The sequence below is a fragment of the Delphinapterus leucas genome, chromosome 1 (genome assembly GCF_059928025.1).
Source record: "Delphinapterus leucas isolate spDelLeu-1000000601 "Yukka" chromosome 1, BTC_Dleu_Yukka2, whole genome shotgun sequence".
NCBI lineage: Eukaryota > Metazoa > Chordata > Mammalia > Artiodactyla > Monodontidae > Delphinapterus > Delphinapterus leucas.
This window is the reverse complement of record NC_143129.1, coordinates 190,077,728-190,095,990: the sequence shown is the minus strand read 5'-3', so window position 1 is coordinate 190,095,990 and position 18,263 is coordinate 190,077,728. Positions and strand designations below refer to the sequence as shown.

At 57.4% G+C, this 18,263-nt stretch overlaps 1 protein-coding gene across 5 annotated transcripts; it reads right to left on the bottom strand.

Moving 5' to 3' along the window:
• Positions 1-15,587: 15,587 nt before the first annotated feature.
• On the bottom strand, positions 15,588-17,078 carry AURKAIP1 (aurora kinase A interacting protein 1). Of its 5 annotated transcripts, none has more exons than XM_089902139.1 (4): positions 17,040-17,078; positions 16,574-16,663; positions 15,854-16,299; positions 15,588-15,758 (listed from the first exon to the last, which is right to left on the bottom strand). In XM_089902139.1, exons 2-4 carry the CDS (start codon positions 16,623-16,625, stop codon positions 15,657-15,659), a joined length of 600 nt encoding a protein of 199 aa, XP_089758265.1. In that variant the 5' UTR covers positions 16,626-16,663; positions 17,040-17,078; the 3' UTR covers positions 15,588-15,656. The 5 variants fall into 5 exon arrangements, with proteins under 5 accessions (XP_089758265.1, XP_089758276.1, XP_022454404.1 ...); XM_089902150.1 differs by lacking the exon at positions 17,040-17,078 and adding an exon at positions 16,854-17,029 and having other exon boundaries at positions 16,617-16,663; XM_022598696.2 differs by lacking the exon at positions 17,040-17,078 and adding an exon at positions 16,854-17,027.
• Positions 17,079-18,263: the final 1,185 nt, after the last annotated feature.

Sequence of the window (18,263 nt, the reverse complement as noted above, 5' to 3'; positions counted from 1 at the left end):
CTCTCCAGAAAAACAGCCCGGCCCCCTCCCCCTCCCCCTCCCCTCCCCAGCACCCGCTGTGACATCACGGAGCAGACCGCCCCCTCCGCTCCTGCCCGGCCCCTTGGCCTCCCCGCCTTCCCCTGGTCCTTGGTCCTTGGCCGGCCTGGTGGGAGGTGTCAGGCCTTGGCCACTGTGTTCCCAAGGGTGAGGGGAGTCACTCTGGCTTGGGTCCTGGAGAAGGTGGCAGTAGCCCAGCCCAGAAGGGGCAGGGGGGCCTGAGGGTATGGCCCCAGATGCCTCGTGGGTGTCTGTGACATACATACGGAGCCCTTCTGGGGCCACTGCCGGTCTGGGGTTCTGGGGGGAGTATCTCCTCACCAGCACCTCTGTAAGTGAACACGGGCCAAGGCATCCCCCCACTGCAGGAGAGCAGAAAGGCATCCTGGGTCTGACCCCAAGGACCCCAGGCTGCCAGACCACCAGGTCTTCCCGTTGGCCCTGTGGTGACCCTTCGCCTCTGGGGGCTGCGTTTCCTCAACCGTGAGGTGGGGATAAGAGTCGCACGGGCCCTGGGGAGGTGGGGGGCCCCTTCCGGAGAGCATGATGGGCACTGCTATTCATCAGTGCCCTCAGCCAGCCAGGGGGTGAGGGTGGGGCCCCTGAGAGCTGAGCGGGGAGCCGGGTGACCCCCTGTCCTGGTGCCCCCACCCCATCTGCCCACCATCAAGAGCAGAAACACCACCCAGACCCGGGTACGGTGTCCCCAGGATCAACCCCCACCCCTCCCAGGGGGAGGAAATGAAGGGGGGTATGGGAGCCTTCCCAACAGAAGGCACAAATCTGAAGCTCTGGGAAAACTTACGAAGTCACGTAAACAAATGTGAAATAACAGAGCACGCACTGTGTATCAAACCCACTCTTTCTAGTTAAGCAAACCTCAAAAAAAAAAAAAAAAAGAAAAAAATCCACCAAACTACCACAAAAACCCACGGTGCATTTTTGGACTGCCCATTTGGACTGAATTATGGTCACAGGCCCCAGGCCCTGGTGGGCTGGAGTCTCTCTTGAACCCTGCCCTGGTCCCCAAGTCCTCAGACAAGCAAGGAGCCCAGCCCAGCCAGACTCTTGGGCTCCGGGCAAGGGGAGGAGGCTGCTGCTACTGCAGCAAGAGGGAATGAGGGTTGACAACAGGTAGGACCCACTGGGAGGACACAGGGCTGTGAGGACGCCCCACCCCCAACCTAACGGACCCATTTCCTCAGCAGGATCCAGACCCTGGGAGGCGGAGCCCCCTTTCCAAACTGGAATCAGGACTTGTCTCTGCACCCCACCCCCAGCTCCTCATGGGCCTTTCATTCTGGATAAACAAGCCCTGCCTGGCTGGCCTTGAGGACTGGCCTCTCCTCCTGTTTTTCTAACTGGTTTATATTAGCACTGGTGGCCTCCTTCCCAGCCCTCCTCCCTCCTCTGCGCCCCCGCCCTTGTCTGTCTCTCTCCATCGGCCTCGACCGCTCTATTGCTCCATCTCAGGCCTCTGGCTGCCAGGCTGTCTCTCCTCCATAGAGGGAAGATGTCCAGGCAGGGCTGGAGGGAGGCAGAGACGGCCCAGGTCCGGCCCCTCAGTCTGGAAGGGGAGCGGGGTCAGCTCCCAGCGCTGAGCTAAGAGCCTGGAAGCACCCGGGCCACACCCTCAACTCCCTGCAGAGCCCTCCCTCTCTCAGCCCTGCGTGGAGGTCGGTGGATTCCTGGCATCGCAGATCCAGCCCTCGGCTCAGCCCCAGTACAGAAGTCTGAAGGAGGAAGCACACTCCTGGCACCACTGGGCAAGGATGGACAGGGCAGGGGAAGGCTGCAAACCCCTCCTCCCTGCCCCATCCTGTTCTCTCTGCTTGAGCCCACCTCCCCGGTCCTTGGCAGGAAATAGCCGCAGATGAAAACAGAGGCCCAGGAGAGAACAGACTGGAACTAAACGGCTGCAACATCACCATGGTCCTCCTGAGCTCCAGCCCAGCCCCAGCCAGACCAGAGCCCTGGACCCACATCCCCCTCTCCTAGGAGTCCAGGCCAGACAAGGCGGGTCAGCCAGCGAGCCCCACTGAGACAGACTCAGACTCTGGCTCCAATCCTGGGGACCCGGACATTCCAGGCAGCCAGGATCACTGGGAGGAGAAACCACAGGCACTCAGAGGCACAAGCAGACACACAGACACGTGTTCACACACGCTGTCATTCAGCAAACGCTGCGCACCTACTGTGTGCCAGGCACTGGGACTCAGCACCGCACCGGCTGCCAAGCTCCTGCCCTCTTGTAGCTGTTAGAGGGCAGGCAGCCTGCAGACCCAGCTGCTGATGAATGAGGGCATTTTAAACGTGGCGAGATTAACGCAGGTAAGGGGCTCCCTCCGCCAGACCAACCAGGACAGCCCCTCGGGGACCCACACCAAGTGAATAGCTAGGCTGGGGCCCAGGAAGCTGCCTGCCGGGTAGGGGAGAGCGTGCTGGGCTCTCACGTGAAGTACGATGAGGCCTAAGGGGGTTTACATGCGGGAGAGATGTGGTCTGATGATGCGGGAAACGCCAAGATGGTTAGTTTAGACCCGTCAGGACTTACACGAACACATCAGGGAAATGGACAGAGTTCTGAGATGCTCCCCAGGGCACCCAGCCCGTTTCCTCCCCCAGAGTGTGACCAACCTTGGCGGGATAGCCCTTCGCACCCACGTGACAGACGTGACTGCCAAGTTGCTCCCTGAGGCAGAGTATGCATCTCAGCCGGACAAAAAGCCTCAGCTTCTCTGCCTGCTGGGCTGTGAAAGGGCCCATGGGGTTGACCCAAGTGCAAAACCCTGAGGCCCCAGACACCCCCCCACCCCCCCACCCCCAGAAGAAAATGGATCTCAGTCCTACAACCGCAAGGAATGGATTATGCCACCCACCAGATTAGCCTGGAAGAGGACCCCAGGTGAGGACACAGCCCTGCCGACACAGGTTTCACCTGGTGAGACCCTGGGCAGAGCTCCCAGCAAACTCACATCCAGACGCGTGCCCCATGCAAGCCGTGCGGTAATGAACATGTTGAGGGAAGCTGCTGAATTTGTGTTGATTTTTGATGCAGCAACAGGAGACAAATACGACTGTCTCCCTGAGCAAAGCAGGGGCAGGACTTAAAAGGACAAAAGCACAGGTCTCAGGGATGGTGTCTTGTTAGGGACTGGCTTGTGGGCAGGTCGCTGAGCAGCAGGGTCCCTGGGGTGTCCTTGGGAGCTGCGCTGACCCATCAGACGAGGTGAGGCCAGAGCGTGGTGCCGTGTCACAGGCCAGGGGACTCGCCATTTCCCCCTCACGCTGCTTTTCTGCTCATTCTGACCAGGTCTCGTACAAGCACCAGGTCACTTGTGAGTGTGTTGGTCCTTCTTCTGGGGACCTGGTGGCCTGCCCGGTGCCGGGGCTCACCCCGTGAGGCAGGGGCTCTGCAGGCCCCATGTCCGAAGAGCTGGGTGTCCCGTGGAGGCTCTCTTTCTCCTTCCGGTGGAGACCACAGGTCAGACAGAGGCTGGGAGATCATCAATCCACTGAGACACTGATTCGAAAATACAGACGAGAAAATCTGGAAATATAGATCCATTATTTCATGGGCCAGCCAACCCTTTTATCTTGAGAAAATGTCAGGGAGCCAAGATCAAAGATTTTAGTGGTTGTGGTCAAACCCACATCAGTGGTTTCCTGCGTGGCATTAACAGGGTTCAGGCACCCCTCGTTGTACTGCACTTCGCAGACTCTCCCCTTTTCACAAACTGAAGTTTTGGGGTGACCCTCTGTCAGGCAAGTCTATCAGTGCCATTTTCCCAACAGCGTTTGCTCACTTCATGTCTCTGGGTCACACTTTGGTAGCTCTCACATTATTTCAAACCTTCCACCAGCAAAAAACTCTGACTCGCTGAAGCCTCAGGTGATGGTCAGCATTTCTTAGAGACAAAGTAGTGTTAAATTAAGGCATGTAAAATTAAAAAATATATATATGGGGCTTCCCTGGTAGTGCAGTGGTTAAGAATCCACCTGCCAACGCAGGGGACACGGGTTCGGGCCCTGGTCTGGGAAGATCCCACATGCCGTGGAGCAACTAAGCCCGTGCGCCACAACTACTGAGGCTGCGTGCCACAACTGTTGAAGCCCGCGTGCCTAGAGCGCGAGCTCTGCAACAAGAGAAGCCACTGCAATGAGAAGCCCGTGCACCGCAACGAAGAGTAGCCCCCACTTGCCGCAACTAGAGAAAGCCCACACGCAGCAACGAAGACCCAATGCAGCCAAAAATAAACAGACGAATTTTTTTTAAAAATTAAGGCATGTACTTTTTTTTTTTTTTTTCTTTCCTGCGGTACGCGGGCCCCTCACTGCTGTGGCCTCTCCCGCCGCGGAGCACAGGCTCCGGACGCGCAGGCTCAGCGGCCATGGCTCACGGGCCCAGCCGCTCCGCGGCACGTGGGATCCCCCCGGACCGGGGCACGAACCCGCGTCCCCCGCATCAGCAGGCAGACTCTCAACCACTGCGCCACCAGGGAAGCCGCATGTACGTTTTTTAGACATAATGCTATGGCACACTTAATAGCCTACACTTTAAACATAACTTTTATATGCGCTGGGAAACCAAAAGGTTTGTGTGCCTCGCGTGCCTGCGGTGGCCTGAACCGAGCCCGCAGCGCCTCTGACGCCTGCCTGCGTCCCCTCTGTTTGGCTCGTTCTGTTCGTGAAGGTGCAGGGGCGCCGGCCAGATTGTATGGGTCATAGACTTGAACCGTGACCTCAGGCTCCAAGGTTGGCCACTGTATTTTCTTCTCTCCCATCACGCCAGAAGTGTTTCCTTACCGTCCTTATCGATTCATCAGTTTTGCAGCCAGGAATCAAGGACCACAGACCTGACTCCTAGCAGATTTCACCCGTGGTGCCTCTCATTGCGGGAGTTACAAAGTTACAAAGTCCCCAGGTCCCGCTGGTTGCTGGCGCCTTGGGAAGGCCAGGGCTGACAAGCTTAGAGCAGCCACCAGGCTGGCTTCCTGGGGGCCGCGAGCGCTGCTTCCACGTGGACGGGCACCCTGGGTCCCTGGCGCCTCACCAAGGAGATTTACCTTTAAATGCGATGCTTCCAGCAAGGGAGCCCCTTCACCACGGGTTCTGGTGACACCGAGGCTCCCTTCAGCAGCTCTGCTTTATGAAGAGGGGCTCGAGCTCCCCACAGAGGGTGTGCGGGAAGCCACGGGAGGGAGGGAGGGTGGTCCGTGGTGTCCTGCCTGCAACACAGTCCCTCAGCCACCCCGAAGCCTTGACCTGGCCTCCCTGCGGCCCTCGGCATGGCCACCAACGCCCCTCGGCCCTGCAGCCTGGAGGGCTCCCACCTCCCCTGCCTGCCCAGCCTGCCAGCCCAAGGACTCCTCTGCTGTCGGGGTTAGCGGGGTGGGAGGAGTGGGGGTGAACCAACCACCAGACTCCCCGAGCTTCCTGGTCCCGACTGGACCCAGGGCCACCCCTCGGGTACCGTCCTGAGTGGTTCCCTCCTATCACTTCCAGAATTTTCAGTTTTTCTGAAGAATCACTGGCTTCACATCTGTATTAAGAGTTTCTTGTGATATTTTCTCCTGAACTCTGAGGGCCAGTTGAATGAGATCCATTTACAGACACTTCATTACAGCCTGTGCTGTCTCATGCCCACACCACCTCAGCGAGACACGTCCAACTCCTCTGCCTGTCCTGTGGACTCGGGCCGGACTGCAAGTTCCGGGTCATCTGCTTCTGGTGCACAGGGGCCCCCGGCCCTGAGCTGGCCCCTGGGGACAGTGTGGCAAGTGTCGGCCTGTCTAGTGAGGCTGTTTCCTGTCGCGTCAACAGTCAGGGACCCCGGAGACGGCTCCCGGGAGGCCACCACTGCCGCGCGGCTGCACAGCATGTCCAAAGGCCAGAGAGCGGAATCTCTTTTAAGGTGTCACGTACTTCCCCAGGATTCAGTCACGAGAGTGTGTTTACCTCACAGAGCCTTCCGACCTGCAGGTACTGGCGGGGAGGGCCTCACAACACAGCAATCAGAGCCATCCTCGCCGCACACGCGAACGTGGCAGCTTCCCACCAACGCGAGATCGCAAAGTTGCTCCAACACAGTCAGAACAACATTCCTTTTGTGTATAAATAGTCTGACTTTCCCATATTACGGGCTTCGTAAACGGGGGCTTCCAAACTTGCGAAGAGGCGGTTAAATACGGTAGTGATAAATATATTCCATCGTCTGCACTGCTCTTCATTTTATCCAAGGGAGGAGGCCTTTGTGTTGCCAATGGCGGTCTGGGGGAACCCCAAAGACAGGTGAGGTTTAAGACACATTGTCCGTTTTTCCAAGTCTGGATCTCAGGCCTGGATTTTGGGCAGGCACATCGTCACTGTTGACCACACACAAGACATGATGATCACGTTGGCTAGAGTTTTAACCAATCCGGGTGACAGCATCTAAAACGAGCACAGCACTGAATGATTACTGGCAGTGTTTGCCATCTTAGAAACAAGGACCATCTGGTAAAACAGAGTCAAGTCGTGGTGGGAACCTGAGGGGATAAGGGCCCAAGTGGGGATAAGCCTGGGGAAGAGAAATGCACTCCCTGACCCAGCAGAGGAAACAACAGATTTTCTTTTTGTTTAGAATATGCTGTGCATGTAAAAGACAACTCTTTTCCTCTTTATTATATAATATATACACTTCCTCCATTTAACAATATTGATATCTCTCTATGAATGTTTACTATAAGTACACAAATATTTATACTGTTATTGACAAATTTAAACGGAGAGCTTTAGTTTACGTAACTGTATGTATTACACAGCGTATGTTTTAACTTCACGGTCCAAATTAGACGTAATTTGGACAAAGAAGGGCTATTTTTAGACAGTAACGCACTATTTCTGTAATCGCTCTCTCTGTGAATTTCAATATCTTTAGAAACGCTCCGGGTATTTGCTGCATAACAAGCACCTGAAAACCACAAGCCGGGGGCAGGGATGCAGAGGTGGCGCACAGGGGATTTTCCAGAGCAACGAAACTCTTCTGTATGATCCCCCATTAGGGGGATTCACGGCACTATGCGTTTATCAAAATCCAATGAACTGCATGGCACAAAGAGGGAATCTTAATGTGTGAAAAGTCTAAACAACTCATTTAGGTGGTCAGGTAATCAGAATGTGGCCAAGAAATCTGGCTGACTCACAAACGGGGCAACACCACTGAAGGGGTGTGGAAGTACCAACCTGAGGGCCTCGGGAGTGAGCAGAGCCTGTGACTAAAGGCAGAGGGGCCTGCGCGCAGCACCGTGCTTGAGCTGACACGAGTGTTTCCCACCGGCTGTGGTTTATCAGCTCTGATACTGCCGCAGGGGACGTGGACCAGGTTATGGAAAAGCAAGAGGGGCTGGAATGACCCGCGAGGTCGGGATCACAGTTGGAGACACTGCTGTGAACTCATGTTCAGCGCAACACAAATAAAGGCGGACGCCTGTAGCAGCAGTTATAGGTGTGTGGATGCGTGGTCGGCTCTGTCATCTGAGAAGGCCCAGCAGCAGTGAGCACACCCAGCTCCAGATCAAAATGGTTTCTAAGACCATTTCCCATACAAGGAACCATGGCTCCTTGGAGAAATGGCTGGTCTTAGGGTGCGGGAGGGAACACGAGATAAGCCTGGAGTGCCGAAAAGGAAGGAAGTGCTAAAAAGTGAATGATGGGGGCTTCCCTGGTGGCGCAGTGGTTAAGAACCCGCCTTCCAATGCAGGGGACATGGGTTCAAGCCCTGGCCCGGGAAGATCCCACATACCACGGAGCAACTAAGCCCGTGAGCCACAACTACTGAGCGTGCGCTCTACAGCTCACGTGCCTAGAGCCCACGCTCCGCAGCAAAGCCACCACAATGAGAAACCCACGCACCTCAACAAAGAGTAGCCCCCGCTCACCGCAAATAGAAACTAGAAAGCCCGCGTGCAGCAACGAAGACCCGACGCAACCAAAAATAAATAAATAAAATTGAGTCTTTAAAAAAAAAAAATTACCTGAACTTTTTCTAACACTAGTTGTTAAACTCCACATTTTCCAGCCCAACATTTAAACAATATTAATGTTTATATGACATAAAGTCTCCTTGGCAATATTTGCTCTCTGCCAGAATTCACATCTCTCTGCTTGTTATCCAACGATGAACAATTGTCCCAGGTTTTATTTTTTTAGCTGTGGATTCTGCAAGAAAATGACTTTTTTTTTTAAAGCATTAGAAGTTCAATTCCTTTTTTCTTTCTGGAAATCTAACGTTCTCTATTTTAAATCTATGAAAGCATGCATTAGTCTATTTAAGCCATCAGCACGGGAGCTTTATAATCAATATACATTATTTTGGTTTCCAGGAAGACAGGAAGTTATACTAAAATGCTCAAGAGAATGTGCCCAGTCATACAGCCCAAGAACCTAATAGAATCTCAGCCGAGACCCTGGGACTTGGGCCTCTGCATCCTCCATGGCTGCCCAGTGGATGGGTCTCAACACGCTTCGTGTGCCTCAGCCCAATGTGGATGGGTCTCAACACGCTTCATGTGCTTTAGCCCTCATATTGTCCCATCTTTGGCCAGTGAAGCCCTTTGCACCCTCCTGGTGCCTCCCGTGGCCTCTGACATGAAGAGACACGGCAGGTTCTCATGCGCTTCCTGCCACAGGTCTGGCGTTAGGGTTTCCAGGTAAACATCGCACAGGACATACTTAGAAGTTATTTGTTGCTTATCTGAAATTCAAATTTAACTAGGGGCCTGTATTTTTATTTGCTGAAGTTGGCAACCTTACCAGGAACTAGCCATGTCTCCAAAGAGTCCTGGCTCCCACCAGAAGTGGGGGAGGGCACTTAGAGCCACTTCTGGGGGTCTTGGTTGGTAGACCTCACTCTCAAACATAAGCACACAGCCAAGTGCCACCAGAGGAAGCCCACTGATGTGGGAAAGAGAGGCCAAAGTCAACAGAGGAACGCACTTGGCAGAAACAGAAACTAGACTTGGCCGTGGGGGGCAGAGAAAATGTGTAGCATTAACATCCCCACGAGGAGATGCCACCACACCCATGAAACATAAACAGGGCACCACTAAAAACACTCAAAAATCAAGTCTCTTAGAAATTAAGAAGGTAACAGAAATGAAAGAAATTCATTAAATGGATTAGAAGAAAATGTTGAATATGCCAACGAGATAAAATATAGAAGAGAAAGTCATCCAAACAACAGGCGTTTCATAAAAAGAGAAGAAACAGAGTGGAAGAAATGATAACAAACGGTTCGAGAAAACGTCCCCAAACTGAATCCCAGAAGGTTAGGAGTTTCCAGATTGAAATGGGCTCCTGTGGGGGCGAAAGCAGATCCACACCAAAGTATATATGTCACTGGGAGTGTCTCCACCAGTGAAGGAAAAGAGGAGCTTCGAAAGAGAAAATCACAAAGGCTCTGGACTCAAATTGCATTCAATTTTCTCAACAGCAACACTGGGAACCAGAAGACAACAGAGTGACACCTATGGGGTTTTATAGGAAATAATTTCCAACCTAGAATTCCATATCCAGCCAAACTGTGAACCAAGAAACAGGACCCAATAAAGATGTCTGCAGATTTGCAAGGTTTCAAAATTTTCTCTTGTGTTTCTTTCCGCAGGAGACTGGAGGATGTGCTCTTTCAAAGTAAGGTAAGGAAAAAAGAAAAAAAAATAAAAAATGAAGAAAAAAAAAAAGGGAAGGAAAAGGGAAGATGAGGGATCAGGGGAGCAGAGAGTCTGAGAGAATCCCCAGGGTGAAAGCTGGGCCTAGATGTGATGGGCAAACAGCCAGCTGGACAGGTGAGAAATCCAGGAAGAGACTTCACTCTGAGATGAATGAACCTCAGCTGTTTCTGGGAGCTGGGCTGAGAACTTGGTGTTGAAATTGTGATGAGGGCACAGAAAACTAAAGCAACTGAAAAGGAAGAAAAAAAACAACACAATTACTGATTCCAGGGAAAACAAAAACTCACAGGGAAGGAAAAGCAGTGACAGTGTCTCCACGTGAACAGACACTCACGTCCCCCAGCTCACAGGCCACCGAGTCAGAGGAGGGGCAGTGAGGAGGGGCAGCACATGACACCCACGAGGAAAACAAAATGTAGTGCCACGACAGGGGACACAGGTTCGAGCCCTGGTCTGGGAAGATCCCACATGCCGTGGAGTAGCTAGGCCCATGCGCCACAACTACTGAGCCTGCGCTCTAGAGCCCGTGAGCCACAACTACTGAGCCCACGAGCCACCACTACTGAGCCCGCACGCTACAATTACTGAGGCCCGCGTGCCTAGAGCCTGTGCTCCGCAACAAGAGAAGCCACCACAATGAGAAGCCCACACACAACAAAGAGTAGCCCCCGCTTTCCGCAACTAGAGAAAGCCCGCACACAACAACTAAGACCCAATGCAGCCAAAAGTAAATAAACAAATTTATTTTTTAAAAAATTAAGTTTTGGGGCTTCCCAGGTGGCGCAGTGGTTGAGAGTCCGCCTGCCGATGCAGGGGACACGGGTTCGTGCCCCGGTCCGGGAAGATCCCACATGCCGCGGAGCGGCTGGGCCCGTGAGCCATGGCCGCTGAGCCTGCGCGTCTGGAGCCTGTGCTCCGCAACGGGAGAGACCACAACAGTGAGAGGCCCACGTACGGCAAAAAAAAAAAAAAAAAAATTAAGTTTTGGAGTCAAATAGAGCTGAATCATGGCTTCGCAGCCATGTGGGCAAGTTCATCTCTGTACTTAAGGGTCCTCCCTTATCAAACAAGGTTCATTATAGATTTGTTGTGAGGTAAGTCCTGTGAAGAACCTAGCACAATGCCTGTGGTGGAAGGAATCACTCAAACATGTCAATTACTAATAGTTTAAAAACATAATTCTTATTCTACAATCTATCTCTGATGCACCTTTTCTCAGAAAGCCATTCTAGGATGTACTCTGTGAAAACAAGAAAGTAAACCACAAGGCAGGAAAACACGGCATTCCAGAAACAGAGGCTCCAGCTGATGAGGCCAAGGGTATCCCAGGGAGACCCTGCTGGTGCCATCAAGGGCCCAGGGCAGCCCAGACAGGGCGCCAGGAGGGCGGCTCCACCTGAACAAGAGTCACTTGAGGAGCTGGACGGAAGTGAGAGTTTTTAAATTCCGTCAGCAAGTTTGGAGCTGAGTTAGTGATACATAGAAAAACGTGCAGAAGAAAAAACAAGACTGGAGGATAAAGAGCTGAATGAGAAAGGAGATACAAGCTTGCTGAGCTGTGGGGCCATTTAAACTGTGGTAGACTACACCCGGAGGAGGCCGAGGCCAGCAGAGGAGCTGAAGTTGCTGCCCTGGCGCAGGCTCGGGGTGGGTGAGGTGAGGTGAGGCAGGGGCTGACAACTCCACACTGAGCCAAGTACAATCCTAACTGGCCGGCAAATCAACAAATAAGAATTCAACTGTAAATACAAAGTAACAAAACCAACAAGAATAAGCAAAGCGAACAGGCTCCTCTTGACGGGGAGAGGGTACCCTTGCCCGGATTCACAGGGAAGCTCAGGTCTGAGCCCCAGAGGACCTGGAGGTGACCCACCCACCCTGTTCACGTGAGGGCTTTGGTGTTCCAAGGCCTTGGGGACTCCAGGATAGACCCCCAGTCTTGGTGGCCTCTGGGGCCTCCTCCACCCAGAGGGGCCTCGGGGTGGCCAGGTCCACTCGGCAGGACTCCAGGCTGAATCAGTCTCCTCGCCTGCACCTCAGATCACCTACACTGGGGTGGTGAGGGTGTGGGGTGCCAGGTCACGGGGCAGTCACCCCTGTCCTGTGCTCCCAAATTCACTGGGTCAATCTACACTCCACACAACACAGGCACGATGAATGCCGGCGACCTGGCTCACCCCGATCGTGAGTCTTGGCCACAGCTCAGAGGCTCCCACGGAGGTGTCACAACTCCCACCCGCCTGCAGGTTGAGGCCGTCCCTCCTCTTGGCCTCAGGAGCCCCGACAGCCCCGCCGCTGCACAGCTGAGGCAAGGGGGCTGCCGGCCTGGTGCTGCCCCACCTGAGTCTGCGGTGCTTCCCTCCCTACTCAGCCGGGAAGGATCCTCAAAATACACAGAGGCCGCCCACACCCCACACAGAGAACTCCAATTTGGGAGGTGGCAGTCTCAGCTGGGGTGAACTCGAGCCCCAGCCCTGCTGCTCGGCTGACGTGTGACCCCCAGGTCAGGTGAGGGACCCAATGCCACGGCTCAGCCCGCTCATCCAAAAATGGTCCAGCAGTGCCCTGTGAGGCTGAGGACAGCACTAGACAGAATCTGACAGGGAGCAGGGGCTGCGGCTGCCAGCCAGGCGGCAGGGGCTGTCGCCCCCTGGGCCCCCACCCTCAGGCTAACTCCAGACCCAGGTCTGGACTCCTCTGCCCCATCCTGGGGCCGCAGCTCAAGAGCCCTTCAGTGGCTTTTTCCAAAATTCAGACCCGGAGAGGAATGTTCCCTGTCTCCTCTGTCCCCCCAGGTTCCAGCATCCTTCCAGGCAAGTTCAGCGGGCCATGGCCAGGCCAGGGGAGTGAGGCCAACCTCTGCCCCACGCCGAGGCCCTCCATCGCCCTCACCAGCCTGCAGGCTCCTCGGACAGCGGGGAGCACAGCTATTTGCATGCAGTTCGGGGGCGCACACGTATATGCGTGTCTGACTGGGGCAGGGCCCCAGCCAGCCCCTCCCAGGGCCCGGCGTCCAGCCTCACATCCTCCCGCAGGGCTTGAGCCCGCCTGGCTCCCTCTTTGGCCCACTGTGTGGGCAGGAACGCCCAGGCCAGAAGACACTGGCCGTGCCCCAGGCATGGAGGAGCACAGGGACAAGGGGCGGCGGCTGAGCTCACTGAGGTGCCTCCACACTGGGTCCAAAAGGCAGATCCCCAGTCAGTGCCCAAGACCACCCCCATCGGCTCAAGCCCTCGCTGGGGCCCTCCTCTGGCTGAACCCAAGCCCTGGGCACTGCTACGGGCTAAGCGCAGACCACAGGCCAGAACCACATCACACAGCACGGGCCCTCCCTCTGCGCCCCACCTCAGGGGGTGCCCAGGGCTAGAACAGGAGCCGCGGGGAGGAGCTGGGGGAGGGTGGAGGCCCTGTCGGGAGGTGGGGAGAGGCCTCTGGTGGTCCAGGGGGAGCTAGAGTAAAAATAAAACCCCCAAACCACCTCCTGAGATCATGCTTGGAGCCCAGGGCACCCAAGCCACAGGCAGGATGAGGTCTGCACACACGAGCTGGGGCAGGGAGAGGGCTGCCAAGGTGCAGGGCCTGCAGGGCAGGGGAAGGGACAGGGACTGGGGAGACAGAGCAGGGCTGGGCCAGCCCAGGAGCTGACCCGACAGGATCGGTGACCTCAGGAACAGGGGCCTCGACCATGGTACCACTGATGTCCGGGGCTACCTGCTCTCGGGCAGGGGCTGCCCTGTGCACTGTAGGGCATTTCACAGCATCCCCGGCCTCCACAAACTGTGACCCCCACTGTGACAACCAAAACTGTCTCCAGATGTGGCCGAATGCCCACTTAAGAACCACTGTTGTGAAGGAATGGTGAGGCCGCGTGGCTTGGAACCACTGGGCAGCCTGCCTTCTGGGGGCGCCCCAGCTGGCACCCACCTCACAGTGGAGGAGGCTGGAGCAGGTGACCCGGGTGCCAGGGCCCTGTGGCGCTCTGCCAGCTGGCAGTCTCCAGGCGTCTGGGTCTGCACCCCCCTGCACAGGTCGGCCAGTTGTATCCCCAGCACTCATGGCCCCAGCTGAGCTTTGTCTCCAGACTCAGCCAGGGAAGGGTGGGGTGAGCCACGGGGCAGCTCCCACACGGGAGCTGGAAGAAACACCGGGAGCAGCTGCTCAGCGGCCGTGGGCGTCAGCCAAGGGCGTCACTGGCAGGCCAAGGCCCTGCTGGGAGGCCTGGTGGAGCTGGGGCCGGACTTGGCACCAAGAGAGCATGATAATCCCACCCGAGGGAGGCTCCACTGCTGAGGCCCAGACCCTGGCCCTGGGACCCCTGCCCCACCCACAGTTGAGGAAACTGAGACCCAGGAAGGATGCCCGTGTCCTGGTCCTCAGCCGGGACCCCAAGGGCTGCCAGGAGCCTAATCATTGCCCCCTAGTGGCCACCCATAGAAGCAGTCCTGTGCCCTCAAGGGCCTCTAGTCTCCTCCAGGTCAGGGTCAGCTTCACGCTTCTCATGCCCACTCTGTGCAGCTACTCTATGAGCCCATCTCCCCTGATGGACAGGGACTCACACAGGCCCCACGGTTAGACGCCTGCTTACCCGGCTGGCAGGCACGCACAGGACAGGGGCCCACCTGGCTCACTGAAGCATCGGGGTTGTCTGTTCCGTTCCAGGAGAAATGCTGGGAAGCCCGTGTCCAAGCACACCCCCTGCCCCCAGATCTGCTAAACCTGCAGGGAACCCAACCCAGGCCACAGACGCATCTCTGACAAAACACGAGGAGACCGCACCGCCCTGGTGTGAAGCGGGACGGGGGCATCAGCAACAGAACTGTGTCCCTCGCAGACGCCACTCCAGGGCTCAGGAGAGACGTACCCACCTTCCCCTCCTTGAACCCAGTATCAGGAGCAGGGCAGACGCTGAGGATGAGAACGAGCCTCACCTGCACTCACGGACTCTGACCAGGCTCCTCCGCCTGCAGTCCAGCCCCCCAAGCCTGGATAGAGAGGCCCAGGGGCCCCTCACTATTAGCGATAACACGTTCCCCTCCACGCAGGAGAAACCTGGAATTTCTGAGGACCACTAGCTCACACTAAGGCTCTACGCTTCCCCAGCTCCATAAACGGCACCCCTTCCTCAGCCAGCCCAACCCTGAACCTTCCAGAGTGGGCCATCCCTTCCTGGTGAGCCCTTCGCCACCCCCCTTCAGGGCCCCAGAAGGTGGCAGAGGCCAAGGAGCTCACAGCAGGCCACGGGTCCCCAGCTGCAGCTGAGCAGGGGACTGCACTTGAGGACCAGGTAGCAGGGCCTGAAGGACCCCACCCATCATCTGAGGTCCTTTCCTGCCTCCCCTCCCCGTCTCCCCAGTGAGGCCCTCTCTGCCCCCTCAACTGTGCGAGTCCAGCTGCACGCATGTTTTTTTTCCAGTAAATAGGTCTCACAGCACCACACGACGCACAGTTGGTTGAACCTGGCACCACAGAGGAGCGCTGACTATGAGCTCTGCTCGGGTTTTTCGACTGCACAGAGTCAACCGTGTACCCTAATCACATCACCACCTCCATCGGGGCACTCCCTAACCTCCAAGCTGGTCCCCTTGGCACAGTTCCCATCTGCGTGCTCCTCAGGGGCAGGGCTGGGACTCTTCTCAGCTGTCCCCACGCACCAGTTCGTGAAAAGCCAGGCTGTCACTCCTGCAGCCCTGGCACCAGGACAAGGGCCAGCTCGGGGAAGGGACCGCCAATCTGCCACCCAGGGCTCTTGTGTCTCTTGTAACAGCAGACGCTGGCGCCAGCCTCAACCCCAAGACAGCTCACCCCAGGCAGAAGAGGGTCCAGGCCAGCAAGGATAACTAAGTTCTCTGAATATTTATTACAATGGGTCATCAGCAGTGACAGGGCTGGGGGAGGGACACACGAGACTCATTTGCCCTTCAGGTAGATCTTGGGGGTCTGCCAGCCTGCGGGGGCTTCCTTCAGGCCCGCCTTCAGCCAGATGCGCCTCAGGTCTCTCTCGAACCTCATCTGCGAGGGCAGAGGGAGGGAGCACCAACAGGTCTGCGGCACAGCCACGCACCTCAACCACCCTGCCCAGCTCTGGACCGAGGGCCCGCGCTCACCTGCTTCCGTCTCAGGCGGCCCTCCCTGACTTTCCGCCGCAGGAACCGGGTCCTCTTGACCAGCTTGCGGTACTTGTGATGATTCATTTTCCGCCGGCGGATCTTGAGCACGTTTTTGCACTGTATCTGGGGTGCGTCCCAGACCTCCTTACCCCCCTGCTCGACCCCTTCCCCCACCCGGCTGGGCGGACACTCATAGACTTGGGCTGGAGACACAGTCCCTGGGGCCCCAGCGTCCAGTCTGGGCAGGAGGTAGCGAACGGTCAGCCAGCTCTCCAGGGGGCTGACAGACATCTTCCTGGGGACCAGCATCTCCTTAAGCTCCATGTGGACCCGCCGGTCAGGGAGGGAGGCAACCCCACTTGGGCCTATTGGTTGCATGCTGTAACGAGGCCTGCAGGCATGCCTGCCCAACACCCCGCAGACAGGCCAAGGCCCACTGCAACCTGCAGGAGACAAGATGGCCCAGTTAGTTACCGCTCGTGGGGCTACACGACCTATGCACGGCCACCGGGCCTGGGGAGCAGAACCTCCTGAAGCCCTGCTGACATTCTCAGGCCCAGACTTCCCCTCTGTGAAATCTGGACGTTTACGAGGTAGTTTGTGGCCGGGCCCCGCCTCCAGCTGGTGAGGCACAGCAGCGGGGGGAACTGAGCTGCTGACGCCACATTCCTAACCCAGGTGCGCCTCCCGCCCATCTGCCCCCACGGGGCCTCTCACCTGCCCGGGGAACAGCCCTGAGCAGCTGGGAAGTCAGGCGCACCATGAACATGGTCCGTGCTTGGCGGCGGCCCCAGGCACTCAGCCGAGCTGGAACACAGGTGCACGACTAGGTCACTCCGGGGACTCCGGTCTCGCCCTGATTCCCGCGCCCCGTCTCCCTCACCACCCTATTCCACCACGAGAACGCTGCTTCGAGCACGGCTCCCTCCCTCAAACCCTCCGCCGCTCCCAGCTGCGCGACTCTGGGCAGGTACTGACTCCCTGAACCTAGTTTTACCCCGAGGCGCCCACCGCGCGGGTGGTGTCGACGCTCGGGTCTTAGGCCCCGAGCCCCAGCCGACCGCGGTCGCCTCCGCCGTCCCTGGAGCCCACACGCCGCTGCCTCACGCCGACTCTTCCCAGACGCAACCGGTAGTCTCAGCTGGCCATTCCGCCGCCGCGCTAAGGCACTTCCGGTCCGTACCTAAACTGGCCCCCAGCCCGCGTGGGCCGCCCGCTGGTTCCTACGGCCGGCGCCCCGCTCCGCGTCGGTGCAGGTCCCACCCGGCCCAGAAAGCGACGGTTTCCGGCCGGAGGAGCCGCCCCCCGCGCCCCGCCCCAGCTCCTCCCACGGCTCGCCGGCTCCGCCTGTCCCTTGCGGAGGCTAGAAAACTACATTTCCCACAACCCCGGGGGGCCTTCTGCGCCTGCGTGGCCCAAACTCCCGTCGCCCCCCCAATGGGTCAGGGGCCCGTTGTCCTGGGAGGCCGGAAGTGGCGTTTCGGGACTGCGGAAGGGACGTTATCCCGTCGACGGAAATAGGGTTTGCAGGGGCGACGGAAGTGGCCCGAGATACTGCGGCTGCTGGGGCCGGAGGCGAAGAACCGGAGCTGCAGGGTCTGCGGGGCGTGGCCTCCACCCCCGAGCCCTCCTCCCGAGGGTGGGAGGGAAGCTGGCAGACAGGTGACGGCGGCTCGGCCCGGGCTTCTGCAGCCCGGACGCCAGGAGTGCCGTGCCGGGCGTTGGGGGCAGAGTCGGGGCGCCGTCAGGAAGGACTCGGGGGTCTTGGACCCGCCGCCCCATCCCTTTGGCTTGCAGCCTCCTCTCTCTGCCAGTCTGGATAAGCGGAGGAGGCCCCGCGTCTAACGCTTTTTGCATAGGTGGAGTGTTTTTTCCTTCCTCAAAGCAAACAAGCTCCCATCCTGTGCCCATGGGAAGTTTTTGTCCGAAAACCAAAAGCAGCCTCCGTGGAGCATGGTGTTTGGCTAAGACCCAGCGTTGCTCCTCAGGGTAGGGGGCTCCGAGGGCACCACTTCACCCATCTAGGCCAGAAAGGCTCCGTTGTCCTCGCTGAGGTTGGCTAGGATGGCAGGATCTCAAGAATGGACGTGCGGGGGGCTCCTGCTGGCACTGGGATGTGGGGAGTCTCATTGGCTCTACTGGGAGGCTTGCTTGCTTCCAGTGAGTCTTAGGCACGAAATGGCCAGGCCTGGACACCCCCAGGCCCCAACCTGTCTAAGCAGGGAGTGGACGATAGGCCAGTAGGAAGGCAGAAACCGTAGGCTCCCGGCCCAGCTCCGTAACTGAGTCACCAGAGGACACCCTTCTGCCCAAGGGACTGCTTCCGGTTCCCAGGTCGGAAGGTCTCTGAACACGTCCTGGAGCCCACCCCTCCCTCCAGCTGCACGGCCTCCCCAGGCTTTTGTGG

Bases quoted from the DNA above. Each gene is read 5' to 3' on its own strand.
- AURKAIP1 (XM_089902139.1), bottom strand. From the start codon at position 16,625: ATGTTCATGGTGCGCCTGACTTCCCAGCTGCTCAGGGCTGTTCCCCGG. The intron at 16,300-16,573 runs GTGAGAGGCCCC...TGTCTCCTGCAG, and splicing joins CAGGGCTGTTCCCCGGGCAG to GTTGCAGTGGGCCTTGGCCT. The intron at 15,759-15,853 runs GTGAGCGCGGGC...CTGCCCTCGCAG, and splicing joins GCCGCCTGAGACGGAAGCAG to ATGAGGTTCGAGAGAGACCT.